The following is a 14,030-nucleotide window of genomic DNA, read 5'->3' as shown; positions in this document are numbered from 1 at the left end:
TGCCAATGTTGCTTTAAATATATGTGATCGTATGCGAGTCTATTCAGGGTGTGTATAATTGCTTTATGAAATATTGTAGAAATAGGGAATTCCAAGAGCATTAATGTGGAATATGATGTGGCTTGATTAAAATCTGAAGTTATCTCGTATCATTCTTCTGTTCAACATCTGCCAGTATAACACTCCAGAGTGTAGTAAGTAGTGGGGCAAGCACATGATTATTGCCAAATTCTGTTGACTTTCAGGTACACGGTATCATTGCAAGATATTGATAAATTTATTTTCCGAGCTTGCTTATCTTGCTGCATCTCTTGTATTTCAAAGATATTGAGCTTCACCTCCCCAGTTTCTGTTTGTGACTTGATAAGGGACCTTTATTCATCATTCCAGAGATTGTCATTTTTAATAAATGTGTTGTAGTAATGTTCCTTTCCCTTTCATGAGCTGAGAGCTCAACAGTGGTCAATTATGTCACAGGGACAACAGCCACAAGCGTATGATTACATCAGCTTGGGTCAAACTGGGTTATCTAACTGTTAGCCAATTGCTAGACTGGCAGTTTTGAAGGCTATATCTGTCACACCATGTTGCTTATTCCTACAGAAGGTGTGGCTTATGCTTATTATGAGTAAACATTCAGAATCTCTCTCTAGGCATTCCTCAATTAAAGAAACAGCTTTTGTGATAATGCCATACATTCAAAATCCATAGAAAATTGTTACACTTGACTTAATTTTCTTGGATTTGATTATGATATAAGATCCAAATGTTTTGCCTTCAGTCTTTGAACTAGTAATTGCTGGGCTGTGATTTCATGCTTGACAACTTCCAGAATAATTGGTGGTAAATGTAGCTTCTCACAACGTACCAAATGTATTTGTTTAAATATTATTAGTTGCTTATTTGGGCAGTAGCCCAGAAGTACTGAGAATGTTTAAACATATTTCAGTTATGGGAGAAACCAATTTATGGAGACTTGTTCTTCAACTTTCTCAGTAAAGCAACATTGGTGGCATCATTCTGTAGGAGTATTTCTGTGTATATGATGTTCTTTTTATATGTTGTATTAACATTGTGATCTTGCTCACTCATTTTGTTAATAACCACCTGTAAATCTGTTGGAGCATTCACCTGACTGAATTCCACATACAGCTGCCCAGGAGTTAAAATAAAATGGGCTTGGGTATTAGATTCCAAGTCTGGCCTTGGAATTTATTTATAGTCTTAGCAATGGTAGGGAATTGTAAAAGATTCTCCTTTCTGTTTTTTAAATTTCTCATTCGAATATCCACTGTACACAATGATCAAAGTCATTTCCATGTGAATTTAGGTAAAACTGAAAATACATGCTTAGTTTCAGGCAGTCTTCAAGTTAAGGAACCAGTTCAAACCAATAGAACATCAGCTTCTTTCTTGAAATGAAAATAATACTGCCTCTCCCAAGCCCTGTAAGAACTAGCAGTTTAACTGCATTTCCACCTGTTGGATTGAAAATTAGAAGCAGCTTTAACTGTGTATAACTTGCACATCTCAGTACATACCAAAGTGTTTAAAAATTTAATTTTTTGAAGATATAATAAAACTCAGGGTTTTTATTTATTTATTTATTTATTTTTGCTAGGGGCTTTACGTCGCACCGACACAGATAGGTCTTATGGCGACGATGGGATAGGAAAGGTCTAGGAGTTGGAAGGAAGCGGCCGTGGCCTTAATTAAGGTACAGCCCCAGCATTTGCCTGGTGTGAAAATGGGAAACCACGGAAAACCATTTTCAGGGCTGCCGATAGTGGGATTCGAACCTACTATCTCCCGGATGCAAGCTCACAGCCGCGCGCCTCTACGCGCACGGCCAAATCGCCCGGTGGTTTTTATTTAAAGCATCAGCCATGGAAATCTCTTCCCTGGTTATTGTGCAGTTCATACTTATTTAGTTAATGGAACATGGTGCTTAGTGGGAAATTTTTATTTTACTGAGGTCGTGGAATTTATCATCATTTCTTTGCTCCAGCAAGCCGGGTGCGGTTGTGTACGAGCCTCCTCCAGTTTGTTCTATCCATCCACAGATGCTGCTCATATATGCTACACCAGTTTGCATCTCTAATTTCAAGGTCCTTCACTATCTGTTCTTCCCAAACAACACGAGGTCTTCCTCTTGGTCTCTTCCCGGGAACATTGTGGTCAGAGTATGTTCGAGGAGTCCTGTGAGGGTTTATTCTTTTCATGTGACCATACCATTGCAATCTCTTCAATTCTAGAGTCTCCAGCAAGCGTCTTTCCAATCCAAGCTGTTGTCGGTTATCCACATACCTTATTTAATCCATTTTTGTTTTTTGTACACAAGAACGGAGAAACTTCATTTCTGTTGCCTGAAGACGACTCTTCGTTGGTCCAGTAAGTGTTGCTGCTTCCAGGCCATACGTCAGTATAGGTACTAGATATATTTTGTACAAGCTGATCTTGGAAACTAACGGAAATGTTTCATCCCAAAGTATTTGACGTACAGTGTGATAGAATTTCGAAGCTTTCTGTATTCTGTTACTAATATCTTGATGTTTGGTATTGTCTGATGACAGAACACTACCTAAATACTGGAAGTTGTCTACATTATCCATCTCCTCATCTCCAATTCTTAGATGAACAGTTGGAGAGTTTCTAGTCATCACCAAGCCAACTGTCTTAGTTTTGCTGATTTTGAGACCAAAGGTTGTACAAGCTTCATGCCAGAGATCTAGTCTAGATTTTACTTCCGCTTCTGTCTCACCCCATACCATTACATCATCAGCAAAAACCTGGGCATTAGTTGTTGGATCCTTTCTCTTAACCGCTTTTAAAACTTCATCCATTATGATTATGAAGAGAAGTGGTGAAAGACAACTTCCTTGCTGGACTCCACTCTTCGTTTCAAACCAACCTGACATTCCCTCCTGGACCTGGACACAACACTTGGTTTCATCATATAATCGTTGTACGCGTGCTATGATGTCATCAGGCACTTTTTCAGTCTCAATCAATTTATAATGTAAAGAATAAGCCCTCTGCTAAGGTAGTCTATTTCTTCTCAGCACCTGATGAGCTAGTTTCTGCTTCTCAGTTTCCTCAGGCGGGTTGTTGGCATCTTGAAAGAGATGTGGGAAGTGTGGAATAAGAAGAGAGCTGCATTATGACAGGAATAGGGAAGAGACAAAAAGATAAAAATGATTATAGGTAGTAAAAGACTAGATGTATAGGATTCTTAAAATCATGCCAAGGCTAATTTAAAAATAAAAACAGGTTGTACATCATTATATAGCAGAATAAATTATCATTTCATATTCATTTGTCCATAACATTGCCATATTGTGCAACCTGAAGGATGTTACTAATAACAGTTGATCTTGTATTATGTTTTGAAGTTTCAGTGCCCACTGTGAATCTGCTCTGATAAGATAACTTTGATGTTTCCCTTTCATGAGTCATTTAAAAAATTTAAATTGACAATTTGTTACCCTGTTACCAAGCTTTCTTTTCCAGATTTGAAGAATGCTATATGGATGTTTTTAATACTAGTTGTCTTTTGTGTGGTTTCTTCCCTTGCTAAGGAAGGTATTAACATTTTCAGGACTTTGCTCCCGTTCTTATGTCAGTGAGTATCTGCTGATCCAAGTGTGAGCCTCGATAAAGAGTATCAGTATTTTGTTGGACCTAAGTGTACCTCAGTTGATCAGTTTGCAGTTATTTTTACTTCTGTGGTATCTACTAACATGTGAGGACTTGTTAAGACAATCTCTTCTTACCAGCTCGTGTTTGGTTCATTAACCCAAATTAATCAATGTAGATTTGTCACAATGCAGTATTTTAGTTTTGCTCTGCACTCGTTCCTGTTCTTCTTGTGGTTGGCTAATAGTCGTAACATTTGAGTGCTCTTGTAAAATTTGCTGTTAACCAGTGTATGAAATAATTTTGGAATTTATGAATTGGTATTGGTGGAACCAGTTAACTTGTTAGCTGGCTTCTCTAATACTGTGTAGATTTGTTTGGCTCAACACATTTATTGCTCAGGGTGGCCAGGTAACATGGTAATTTAAGAATGTTAGTTCTCCAGTGTCTCATACGGTAGAATAATAGAAGTGAAGAATTGATGAGTGTGGGCAATTTTTTGCTACCTCACGGGTAAAGTAGGCTTTGGTTTAACAGTGGCTAGTTGTACTAGCCTTGCAGCACTACATTGGTAGGCTGGTCCCTGCTGTCGGCTGTCCTGAGAATGGTTTTCCATTCACTAAGTTCTTTCCATATTCCCAGTGCTTTGGTAGTATTCTGACAGCAAATATAGGATCTCTAGTGTTTCGGGTCTTCCTGAAGCCATGTTACTCCTCTTCCAATAAGAGTTCTGCTATATTCCTGATTCTTCTTTTCATTTTCTCCAGAAGTTAGAATGAGAAATGTGCGCCTGCTTGTTGGTCGTCATAATTCGTAGTTTCCATTTTGGAAAGGATTGAGAAATTTGAGTCAATGCGTTGAAAAATTAAACTTCTTTTAGATGTGATGTTTATTAACAGAAATGTTAAAAAATATAAGCATGTAATAATTAATAATGAACAAATGGTACAAATCATTAGATCATCCTTAGCTTACCAACTAGTCTTCATACCAGAAAAAAAAACAAGTAATTGATGCACCTGGAGTATTTGAAAAAAAAATTAAATGCACATTTCAGTAGGGTCCTCCTGTAAGTACACATTTATAAATTAGGCATAATAGCTAAATGCCTGTCACCGTCTCACCTGCATACACAGGGTTTAGGTTCCACATAAAACTGTGGCTGTGATCAGGATGCCAGCAGTTGAACAAAATTATGAATTTGCTTGTCTTGCATTTGTAAGAGTTCAGACCAGCCACAAAAGGTTGACAATGTGAAGGCCTGAAATAGGCTTTTGGGCTTATGTCGTGTTGAGAAAATAAGGTGAAATTCTTTAAGTTTCGCAGAGAACTGTGCTCTGCGTCATCAGAAGAAAATCTCGACTGTCCATGAGGAAGGCTTCTTAAGTACAGGGAATTTTGTATACCTTTGGATGCGAGTGTGGGGACAATTTGTCCTTGGTTTTACCCAGACTGTGAGCAATTTTTGTGGCAGTGCCAACTTGCCCACTTGCCATACATTCACAACGCCACAGATCGAATTGCCAAGGTCCTCATCAAAACACAATATGAAAACCATGTTTGACACCACCGATAAAATTGCTCAGTCTGGGTAAAACCAAGGACAAGTTGTCCCCACCTTTACATCCTGGCTTATACAAAATTCCCTGTACTTAAAAAGCCTTCCTCATGGACAGTCAAGATTTTCTTCTGGTGATGCAGAGCACAGTTCTATGCAAAACATAAAGAATTTCACCTTATTTTCTTAAAATGGCATAAGCCCAAAAGCATATATCATGTCTGTAAGTACGGGCTGTGAAAGCATCAATGGCAACAATGTGAAGGCTATCTACAAACCTGAATGCCCTACTATAAAATTAATTACACGCTTGAATATATTCAGGCGATTAGACTGATAGTGGGTGCTCGTAGAACAATACTGAGTCTTTTTGATAAAGACTGCAAAATGCTAGGCATCCCTAATAATGCCATAAAAGATATTGCAGTCTCCACAGTTACCGGATCTGCCGCAATTTTACAAAATCATTTTCATGCTACATAACAGTATGTTACTGTCCTTAATATCTTCTATTTTCCTATCTCTTATCAGCAATTGTAAAACCATGTTTTGTGTTTTTGTTATGCTTTGTCCCTGTGAGAGGCTTGATATAATTTTCAGGAAGCTAATAAAAAAAAATTTAAAAACTGTTTTACTGTTAAGAAGGAAATCTACCAGTGTTGACTTAGTTATATAATTTTACTGTTCAGTAGAACTCCAATTAACCAAGGCTCTATATTATCAAAGGTTAATCTGTACCTGTAATATGGTACTTTTCTTACAATTCTTAAAAAGTTTTTCCATAAAACAGGTCTCCGACAAAAAATTTGGGTTTTGTTTGATTGTAAGTTATGAATTTCATTATGGTCCGTATTGACAATTGATTACTGTCAAAGGGTAGGAGGGGTCCACCTATTCAATACCATTAGAATGTGCAGTATATTGTCTTATAAAACTGGGGCTAGTTTCGACCCCATATCCAATTGGAAGACATAAGCACACATATAACTAATAATAATAATAATAATAATATAAACACTCTGGTATGACACAATTTACAGTCTTAATTTAAAGCATTGATGAGGTCTGAACAACATATCCAAACTTGAAACTAAATAACACATCAAACTGCTGTGGTTGATGCCAAACTATTTTGTCGTTTATACAGCAGCCAATGTTCTTGTGTTGATCTGGGAGTTGGTATCCTTATTTGTGTAGACGAGCAACTTGATTGATAATTTGTTTGTTCATTAGTAATATGGGTAATGACTTATGTAGCTTTAAGGGACACATTCGTAATTTGAATAGGTATTCCTTTTTTATCAGATGTAGTGATCTATTGTGCACGCAACTTACGATGAACGTAGGCACATTCACTGCAAAACAAATTAAGGAATAGATCACTACATCTGATAAAAAAAAGGAATGCCTATTCAAATTACGAATGTTCCCCTTAAAGCTACATCAGTCATAACCCATATTAGTAATGAACAAAAATAAATTATCAATCAAGTTGCTTGTCTACACAAATAAGGATACGAACTCCCAGATGGACTCAAGAACATTGGCTGCTGTAGGAACGACGAAATATTTTGGCATCAACCACAGCAGTTTTGATGTGTTATTTAGGTTCAAGTTTGGATAAGTTGTTCAGACCTTAGCAATGTTTTAAATTAAGACTGTAAATTGTCATACCGGAGCATTTATATTATTATTATTATTATTATTATTATTATTATTATTATTATTATTATTATTATTATTATTATTATTATTGGTCATATGTGTGCTTACGTCTTCCAGTTGGAGCGTGGCTGAAGATGACCCAATATATATGGGGTCGAAACTAGTCCCAGTTGTATAAAACAATATACTGTACATTCCAATGGTATTGAATAGGTGGACCCTTCCTACCCTATCATAGTTTCGATTGATTGTGCAAAACACAATGGTGGTAGTACCTGTACAGTATTATGTGGGTGGTAGTGCTGAAGTAGATTCAAATAGTTTGTGCATATGTGATAACTATGAACATGATGTTGGCTGTACTGTCATTCCATATAAGATTTCTCATACAAACAGACTAAATGCCATGGAAACAGCAAGACACTTTCCTATATTGACCAGCAAGAAGGCAATGTTGACACTGTGATGCTGGCGGTGACTACGGAACATCGCTGCAAAGAAGTGAGAGAACCACTATAAAACAGAAAATTGTAAAGGACTTTTTTAAGGAAATTTTAAAATGATTACATGCATGTCCAAACAAAATGATTTGACTTTGTTACCTCTTGTCATTTTATTTTCAACTTCATTGAGTGATAAATCACTCATGTTAAAAAGTAACTGCTGTGCAGCAATAAACTTCCTGTAACTTGCTGTATAATTAAATCTATGCATGCAGTAAGTGTACCGTACAGTATAAGAAAGCTGTAATACAACATTAAATTCACTGACTATGGAGAGGCTTAAAACAATCTTATAAATTGGTACAAAGTTTCGTGTTCATAATTTATATATGAAATGCCTACGGCTATCCAGATTATCCAATATTTTATGTTCAGAAATCATATTATGAAAGACATTACGATTTTTTCTTTGATCATTAATTATCCTCCATTGATCCTGCATGTCTTGCTTCTTTGCTTGATATAGAGATTATTTTCCATGTTTACATCATAACCATTTCTTTGAAGAGAAATCATAGCTGTTAATAGAGGACATGGCTGGTTAGTGAACTGCAGAATGATTTCTAAATTTGCATGTGATTTACGTAGTGCATTATGGATATCAAACCATTGTCTCAGCTTCCCAAAATAGATTCATTTTGCTTATCACTTCTTTATTATACTGCATTAACACAAAAGCTTTTAATGTTTGCAAAATATCACTTACATTTTGGTATCACAACTTTAATGAAGAAGTATCGATTGAACATTTTGGAAGGTGTAGTACACTGTAATTGAAGCCTGTCGTCTAAATACAACATTGTTCATTTTGGCATCATTATTTTGGAACAAATGGAACATGGGCTTGAAGGTTTTAAAGCCACTACGGATTTCTGGTTTATCTGATATTTTAAAACGACAAAGGTTACTTCTTCTTTGTTGCGTGTATAACTTTCAGAACAAAAGCTGCTCAAAATAGTTGGAATATAAGCTGGATGATATCTTAATGTAACATGGAACATCATCTAATCACGTGTGAGAACAAGAGGATCACTTTTTATGGTGTAGACACCCAGAAATTTGTAGAGGTACCTTCAGTATCACTTTGGATTTTTCTCACTAATCTTCTTTGCTTGTAATGATGTGTTGTGAGGATTTCAGATTTATTATTTGGTGTTATATTAATTTTTTTACCATTAACTCTTGTGAATGATATCCTGGATGCTGAAATTGTTTGTCAAGGGTGGTATTTCTTAGTTAATAAAACTAAAAGGTTTGCCCGTTGTTTGGATTGTTCATGGCTATTTTACTTCCTTCCTTTTGGTTTTCACATTCTTGCTTTTACTTACTCCCCAAAACTAACTAGGGTGCATTTGCAACACTTTTATTTTTTTCATTCGTGTCACGTTTTGTGAATATTTTCTATTCTCTCTTTCTTTTCTGTTTTAATTTTTTGTGACTGTTGTCATTCCTTTTTGTAAATTTTAAAATTACTTTTCCCAATTCCCCATGTTCTTCCTTCATTTGAGCCAAATTTTAAAAAATGTTGAGTCATTCAAGATTTTGCAGCTGGGGTCGGGATATCTGACTATAATCGTGTGTGTCGAGCGTTGCAAATGGACCTTAGTTTCCGCTATGTAACGCCTTGTCATCTTGTGCATCTGTTTGACAGAGTCGGGCTCCCATCTCGGCAAAACTGGTGGCCAACATGTTGTCAGTGGCTGGGGCGGACCACATTATCACGATGGACCTGCACGCCTCGCAGATCCAGGGTTTTTTCGACATTCCTGTTGATAACTTGTATGCGGAGCCAGCTGTGTTGAAGTGGATCAAGGAAAACATAGTGGAGTGGAGGAATAGCATTATTGTTTCTCCTGATGCTGGAGGTGCCAAAAGGTAATGGTGTGTCTTTATGTTATACATACCTTTAGGTCTAGTTATATGCCTGTATCTGAGGGCAAGGCAAATGAAAACTATATATATTTTTTCACTTTATTTTACTGAGCAGAAGTGGTACACAGCTGTATAATTTTTCTTCATGGTAATCACTAGCAGCGAAGTCTGGTGCATATGGTGGATGTGGACGACTCTAAAAATACAGGTCTTAGATGGTCAGTATACTCGTGTTGCTGGTATGACAAACATGCGTTACCATACTGAATCATCATTCTTCAATGAATTTCATTGCGTTGCGTACATATACTACTCAAAAATGGAATTGCACACCACTGTTTTTCTTTCACGCATGTCTAAAATGTGTGGCTGTTGTTATAGTGGTACATTGATGGTATTTACTTGTCTGAATGCTCCTGCCACCTATAGGATATTCATTACAGGCTTTGGAGCAGTACTACCAATAGACATAACTATGGCATGACATTTCAGGTTTTCATTAGGGCTACACTGACAGTTTTTATTTGACTTACCATTATGCTTAAAAATATATATATATTTTTTTTCTCTTCAGAAAATGATGCAGAAATAAATCTGGAATTCGTGTTTTTACGCTATTTCTTATAAGGATATTATTTCTGTTACGTATGTACTGGGCTGAGTGGCTCAGACAGTTGAGGCGCTGGCCTTCTGGTCCCGACTTGGCAGGTTTGATCCTGGCTCAGACTGGTGGTATTTGAAGGTACTCAGATACATCAGCCTCGTGTCGGTAGATATTACATGTAAAACAACTCCTGCGGGACTAAGTTCCGGCACCTCTGTGTCTCCGAAAACTGTAAAAGTAGTTGGTGGGACATTAAGCTAATAACACTATTATTAACTTATTTATGTACATATTTTTTAGCAAAATATAGCAAACATAGGCATCCAACCTACCCCGTATATTCAATCTTGGGTTGGACATTGTTCTTCTCGAAGAAGGTTGCTCTTGCGCAGTATACCATTAAAGTTTAACGTTCCGTTATTAGTACAGACATGTTAGGCTGGAATATTTTGTTAATATAGAAAGAAATCTGTTAATTTAGTATCATGCTATTGTAAGAGATATTGAATATGGCAGTCAAAATGTTAAGCGATTTTCTGAGGAATGAAACAAGAAATAGAAATCGTCCAACTTGTAATCTTGATGTAGTCGTTACAGCTGTAATACCATGTATCTGACAAAAAGTCTTAATTTTAGGTTTTTCTACCTTTGGCAGTACTGAACATATGCACAATAAGAGAAAAGTGGCATTTTAAACAGACCCATAGGATACTGACAATATTAACATTTGCAATACCACAAAACTGAGGTGCTTTTAAATGTTACAACAATATTTCTTATCTGTATGATTTACGATACAATACCTTTCTTACCAATCTGCTGGAAAGAAAAATCACGGGGAAGAAAGGCAGAGGACGACCGAGGAAAAAATTACTTCAAGACTTGGCACAGTCTCCATTATGGTTCTTAGTATGAAATGTAACGAGGAGCTGAGGATAGGAGGAAGGAATGGTAGCGTAGACAAGGCATTTAGACACATGATGATGATGTATGTTTTAACTCCGCAAAACTGTATGAAACTATCAGTTTGCAATTGCAATCAAGGAAGCTCGGTTCAGACCTTTCACTTATTCTGTTAAGGAGGTTGATTATACAAAGGACTTCATTCATAAAAACCTGAAGTTGTTTGACTCAATTCACCAAGGCAGATGAACAAATGACCCTACGGTTACCGATTTACAAGCTCTGAAGTACGTTCTGCTTCTCCCCGGTGAATTATCCAACGTTGGACGTATTGGGTATTGTTTGAGGAGGAGTTTTTGGCTATTTCTGCGAATGTCATTCCGTGTTTGTGTTGTATTTGATGCTCTTCAGTTGTTTTCAGAAGCCCCTCGAAATAATCCCGACTGAAAATGCTGTTGCCTAAGGACTGTCAGCAATTCTATGGAAACATACCTTTTGCAAAGTAATGTTATATGATGAAGGAAAAATTAACTTCAGTAAAATGTGTACGTGTAATTTTTGTTTTCTTGAGGTGTAAATATTGCGTTCTGTTTTGTCTGCATGTGTTCAGTAATAGAAGGTATCAGTTTCCATTTTAAGCAATACACATAATGACAATAACAGCATTTCCTAACGAAAGGCTTTACTGCATATGTGCTCTAATCCTCAAAGTATTTTTGCTAGTTATTTGCTCTAGCACAGATCATTTTGAAGACAAACGTGAATGTAATTTTTTCTTAAATATTTATGTAGTTTTTTTAGCAGGAAAAATTGTTTTGTTGTTCCAGTAAATTGTGGGGAAAAGTCAAATGCATGGTTTTGCAGTTGCTTTTGTGAAATTCTAATTTGAAGGGGGGAGGCAAAAAGCAGACAGGTTTTGTATGTATACTTGGCATGTGTTGGATGACTTTTTTTTTTTCCAACCCTCACATTGTTCCCCAGATTCTGAGGCACATAAGTTGGCATGTCTCCCGTATCAGTGGCTTGTCATGACGTACTCACCTCGTGGTTCTCTGTGGCCCTTTAGTTTTTTATTTATTTATTTGTATTTTTGCTGATCTTGATTTGATCTCTTCCATTATAACAGCATACCTGCTAACTTTCCCGATTTTGGCAGGAGACTCCCGATTTTCGACAGTTTTTCCCGCCTCCCGATTCTATTATTTCTCCTGATTTTATTTTATTTTTTGGTGAGCTTTAAACATTTGTTTTCAATCCCGCCATTTCAGCTTAGTTCGCCAGTGGCCGGAAGTCTTTCGCTCATTGGCTTTTTTCAAATGAAATATCGACTTTTATTAATACGAGAAATGCGCGCGAATGTGCGAGGTTTATTGAAACCTGTATATCGCAACGTGTATATCGATTGTCAGTCTCGTTCTCGCATGCTATGTTAGTGTCCATTCACATCAATCTAGTCTATTCTAGAGACTAGTTGCTAGATTTGAAATCTTTTGTAATTTATTGACAGAATTTCAAAGATAGTGACTAGTGACTTTTCTAGAGATTTTAAGAGCCATTTGGAGACAATTCTGGCGAATTTTAATGTATTACTTGATAAAAATAGCATTGTGCTTTGCATAATCGCGTGTGCGCGTGATAATGTCTTAACCTATGCATCTGCTAAGTAATGGCGTCTAAGTGCATGACTGATTCGCACCCGTGGAGCATGAGTTCATACTATTTTCGGAAGGCTCATCTCGCTCTCATACTACCTGTGAGTTAAGAGATGTGTAATTTTTAGCCTTGTAGCCTCATATAGCAACAGTCAGTTTTGAGACAGTAAGTGTTACAATATATACCATAGTACTCCTGTATTGCGCAAGACATATAGAATAAGCCGTTTTGACCAATTGTATCTCCTGATTTCTCCTGATTTTCAAAGTTGGCAGGTATGTAAAAGAGAGCTAAGAACCAGGTGAATATTAAAAAGCTGACAGTTGTGTAAAGCCTTTAAAACGATGCTGGAAAAATATCCATCGCAAATCTCTTCAGTCTGTAGAGCTAGTTATTGGCTCTTTGACTTAAAATTTCACATGAATGCCACTGATATGGGATTTGAAAATTACCAAACTCCGGTACACCTTTTGAACAGACTAAAGCAGAATTGATGTCATTGCTTCATCACACTCTCCTTGGTTGCCAAATGAACCGACGCACGATTGAAAGTTGTCCTGCAACACAGCACGGCTCACCGATAATAACTTGAGCACATTTGAAAGAATTGATGCATTAACGTATTAGTAGAGTCCCATGCCACCAGCACTGTTCTCAACTTCATATGAGGGCGGATCAAATATAAACAGGAACTTTTTAAAATGTATTGCTTCAACAAAAAAATACACGTATAGAGATCACTTTTCTACATAGTGTCCTGCCTTCGATACACATTTTCTCCATCGGATTGGTAACTTTTTGATGCCGTCGTGATAGAAAAAGAGAGGGACGTGTGTGGAGCCAGTTGTGCACAAACTCTTCTACAATTGCATCATCATCGAACTGTTGTCCTCCTAGGTCTTGTTTGAGTGGTCCAAACATATGGTAGTCACAGGGTGATAAATCTGAACTGTAAGGAGGGTGTTCCAGAGGTGTCCTGAATTTCCTCAAATTTTTTTCCCACATTAAAGCGGCAGTATGCGACCTTGCATTGTCGTGGAGAAGAATGAAGTTTTGGATCGGTTGCTGGCATTGCTTGTTACAGTGCACAGCTTTTGCTTCATCCAACAGGTGACAAAATAGGCTGCAATAATTCTTCTTTGTGAAGAAAATCCACCAGCAAAACGCCCGCGGAGTCCCAGAAAAGTTTGAAAGCACTTTTCCAGCAGATGAGCGTGTTTTGGCCTTGACCGGACCTGCTTCGTCTCTTTGCTGCTACCCAATGCCTGCTTGCTTTGACTCTGGGGTATAATGATGCACCCAAGTTTCTTCACAAGTCACAATATGATGGAAGAAATCCTCTCCTTCCTCCTCATGATACAGGAGTCTCTGACAAACTTCCTGTTATAAAGTTTTTTGTTCTTGGTTGAGGAGATGAGGAACCCACCTGGCAGACAATTTTCTGAAGTGGAGTTAATCTCTGATGATGGTTTGAACACTTTGTAACTTATTCCTACAGCTAAAACAATTTGCAAAATTTGTATTCACCAATCTTCACCAATGTCACAAATGCTAACAATGTTGTCTGCAGTGATGCTTGTCTGGGGTATCCTTTCATGAGGTTCATTTTTCACAGCTTCTCTTCCTGCCACAAGTA

General features: G+C 37.2%; 1 protein-coding gene across 5 annotated transcripts in view; it reads left to right on the top strand.

Annotated features, from left to right (window-relative positions):
* Prps (phosphoribosyl pyrophosphate synthetase) overlaps positions 1 to 14,030 on the top strand; it is a 58,715-nt gene that overhangs the window by 20,493 nt on the left and 24,192 nt on the right. For 2 of the 5 annotated variants that reach the window (XM_067156585.2, XM_068229905.1), the window contains exons 3-4: positions 7,256 to 7,360; positions 9,014 to 9,237. In XM_067156585.2, the coding sequence (XP_067012686.1) occupies positions 7,256 to 7,360; positions 9,014 to 9,237 (329 nt within the window). Of the gene's footprint in view, positions 1 to 3,598; positions 3,623 to 7,255; positions 7,361 to 9,013; positions 9,238 to 14,030 lie in introns of all 5 variants that reach the window. The other 3 variants (XM_067156586.2, XM_067156588.2, XM_067156587.2) reach the window with 2 other exon arrangements.

Source organism: Anabrus simplex, chromosome 12 (assembly GCF_040414725.1).
Source record: "Anabrus simplex isolate iqAnaSimp1 chromosome 12, ASM4041472v1, whole genome shotgun sequence".
In the NCBI taxonomy this organism is placed as follows: Eukaryota; Metazoa; Arthropoda; class Insecta; order Orthoptera; family Tettigoniidae; genus Anabrus; species Anabrus simplex.
Note: the sequence above shows the minus strand (reverse complement) of the source record. Positions and strands in the feature narration are given on the sequence as shown.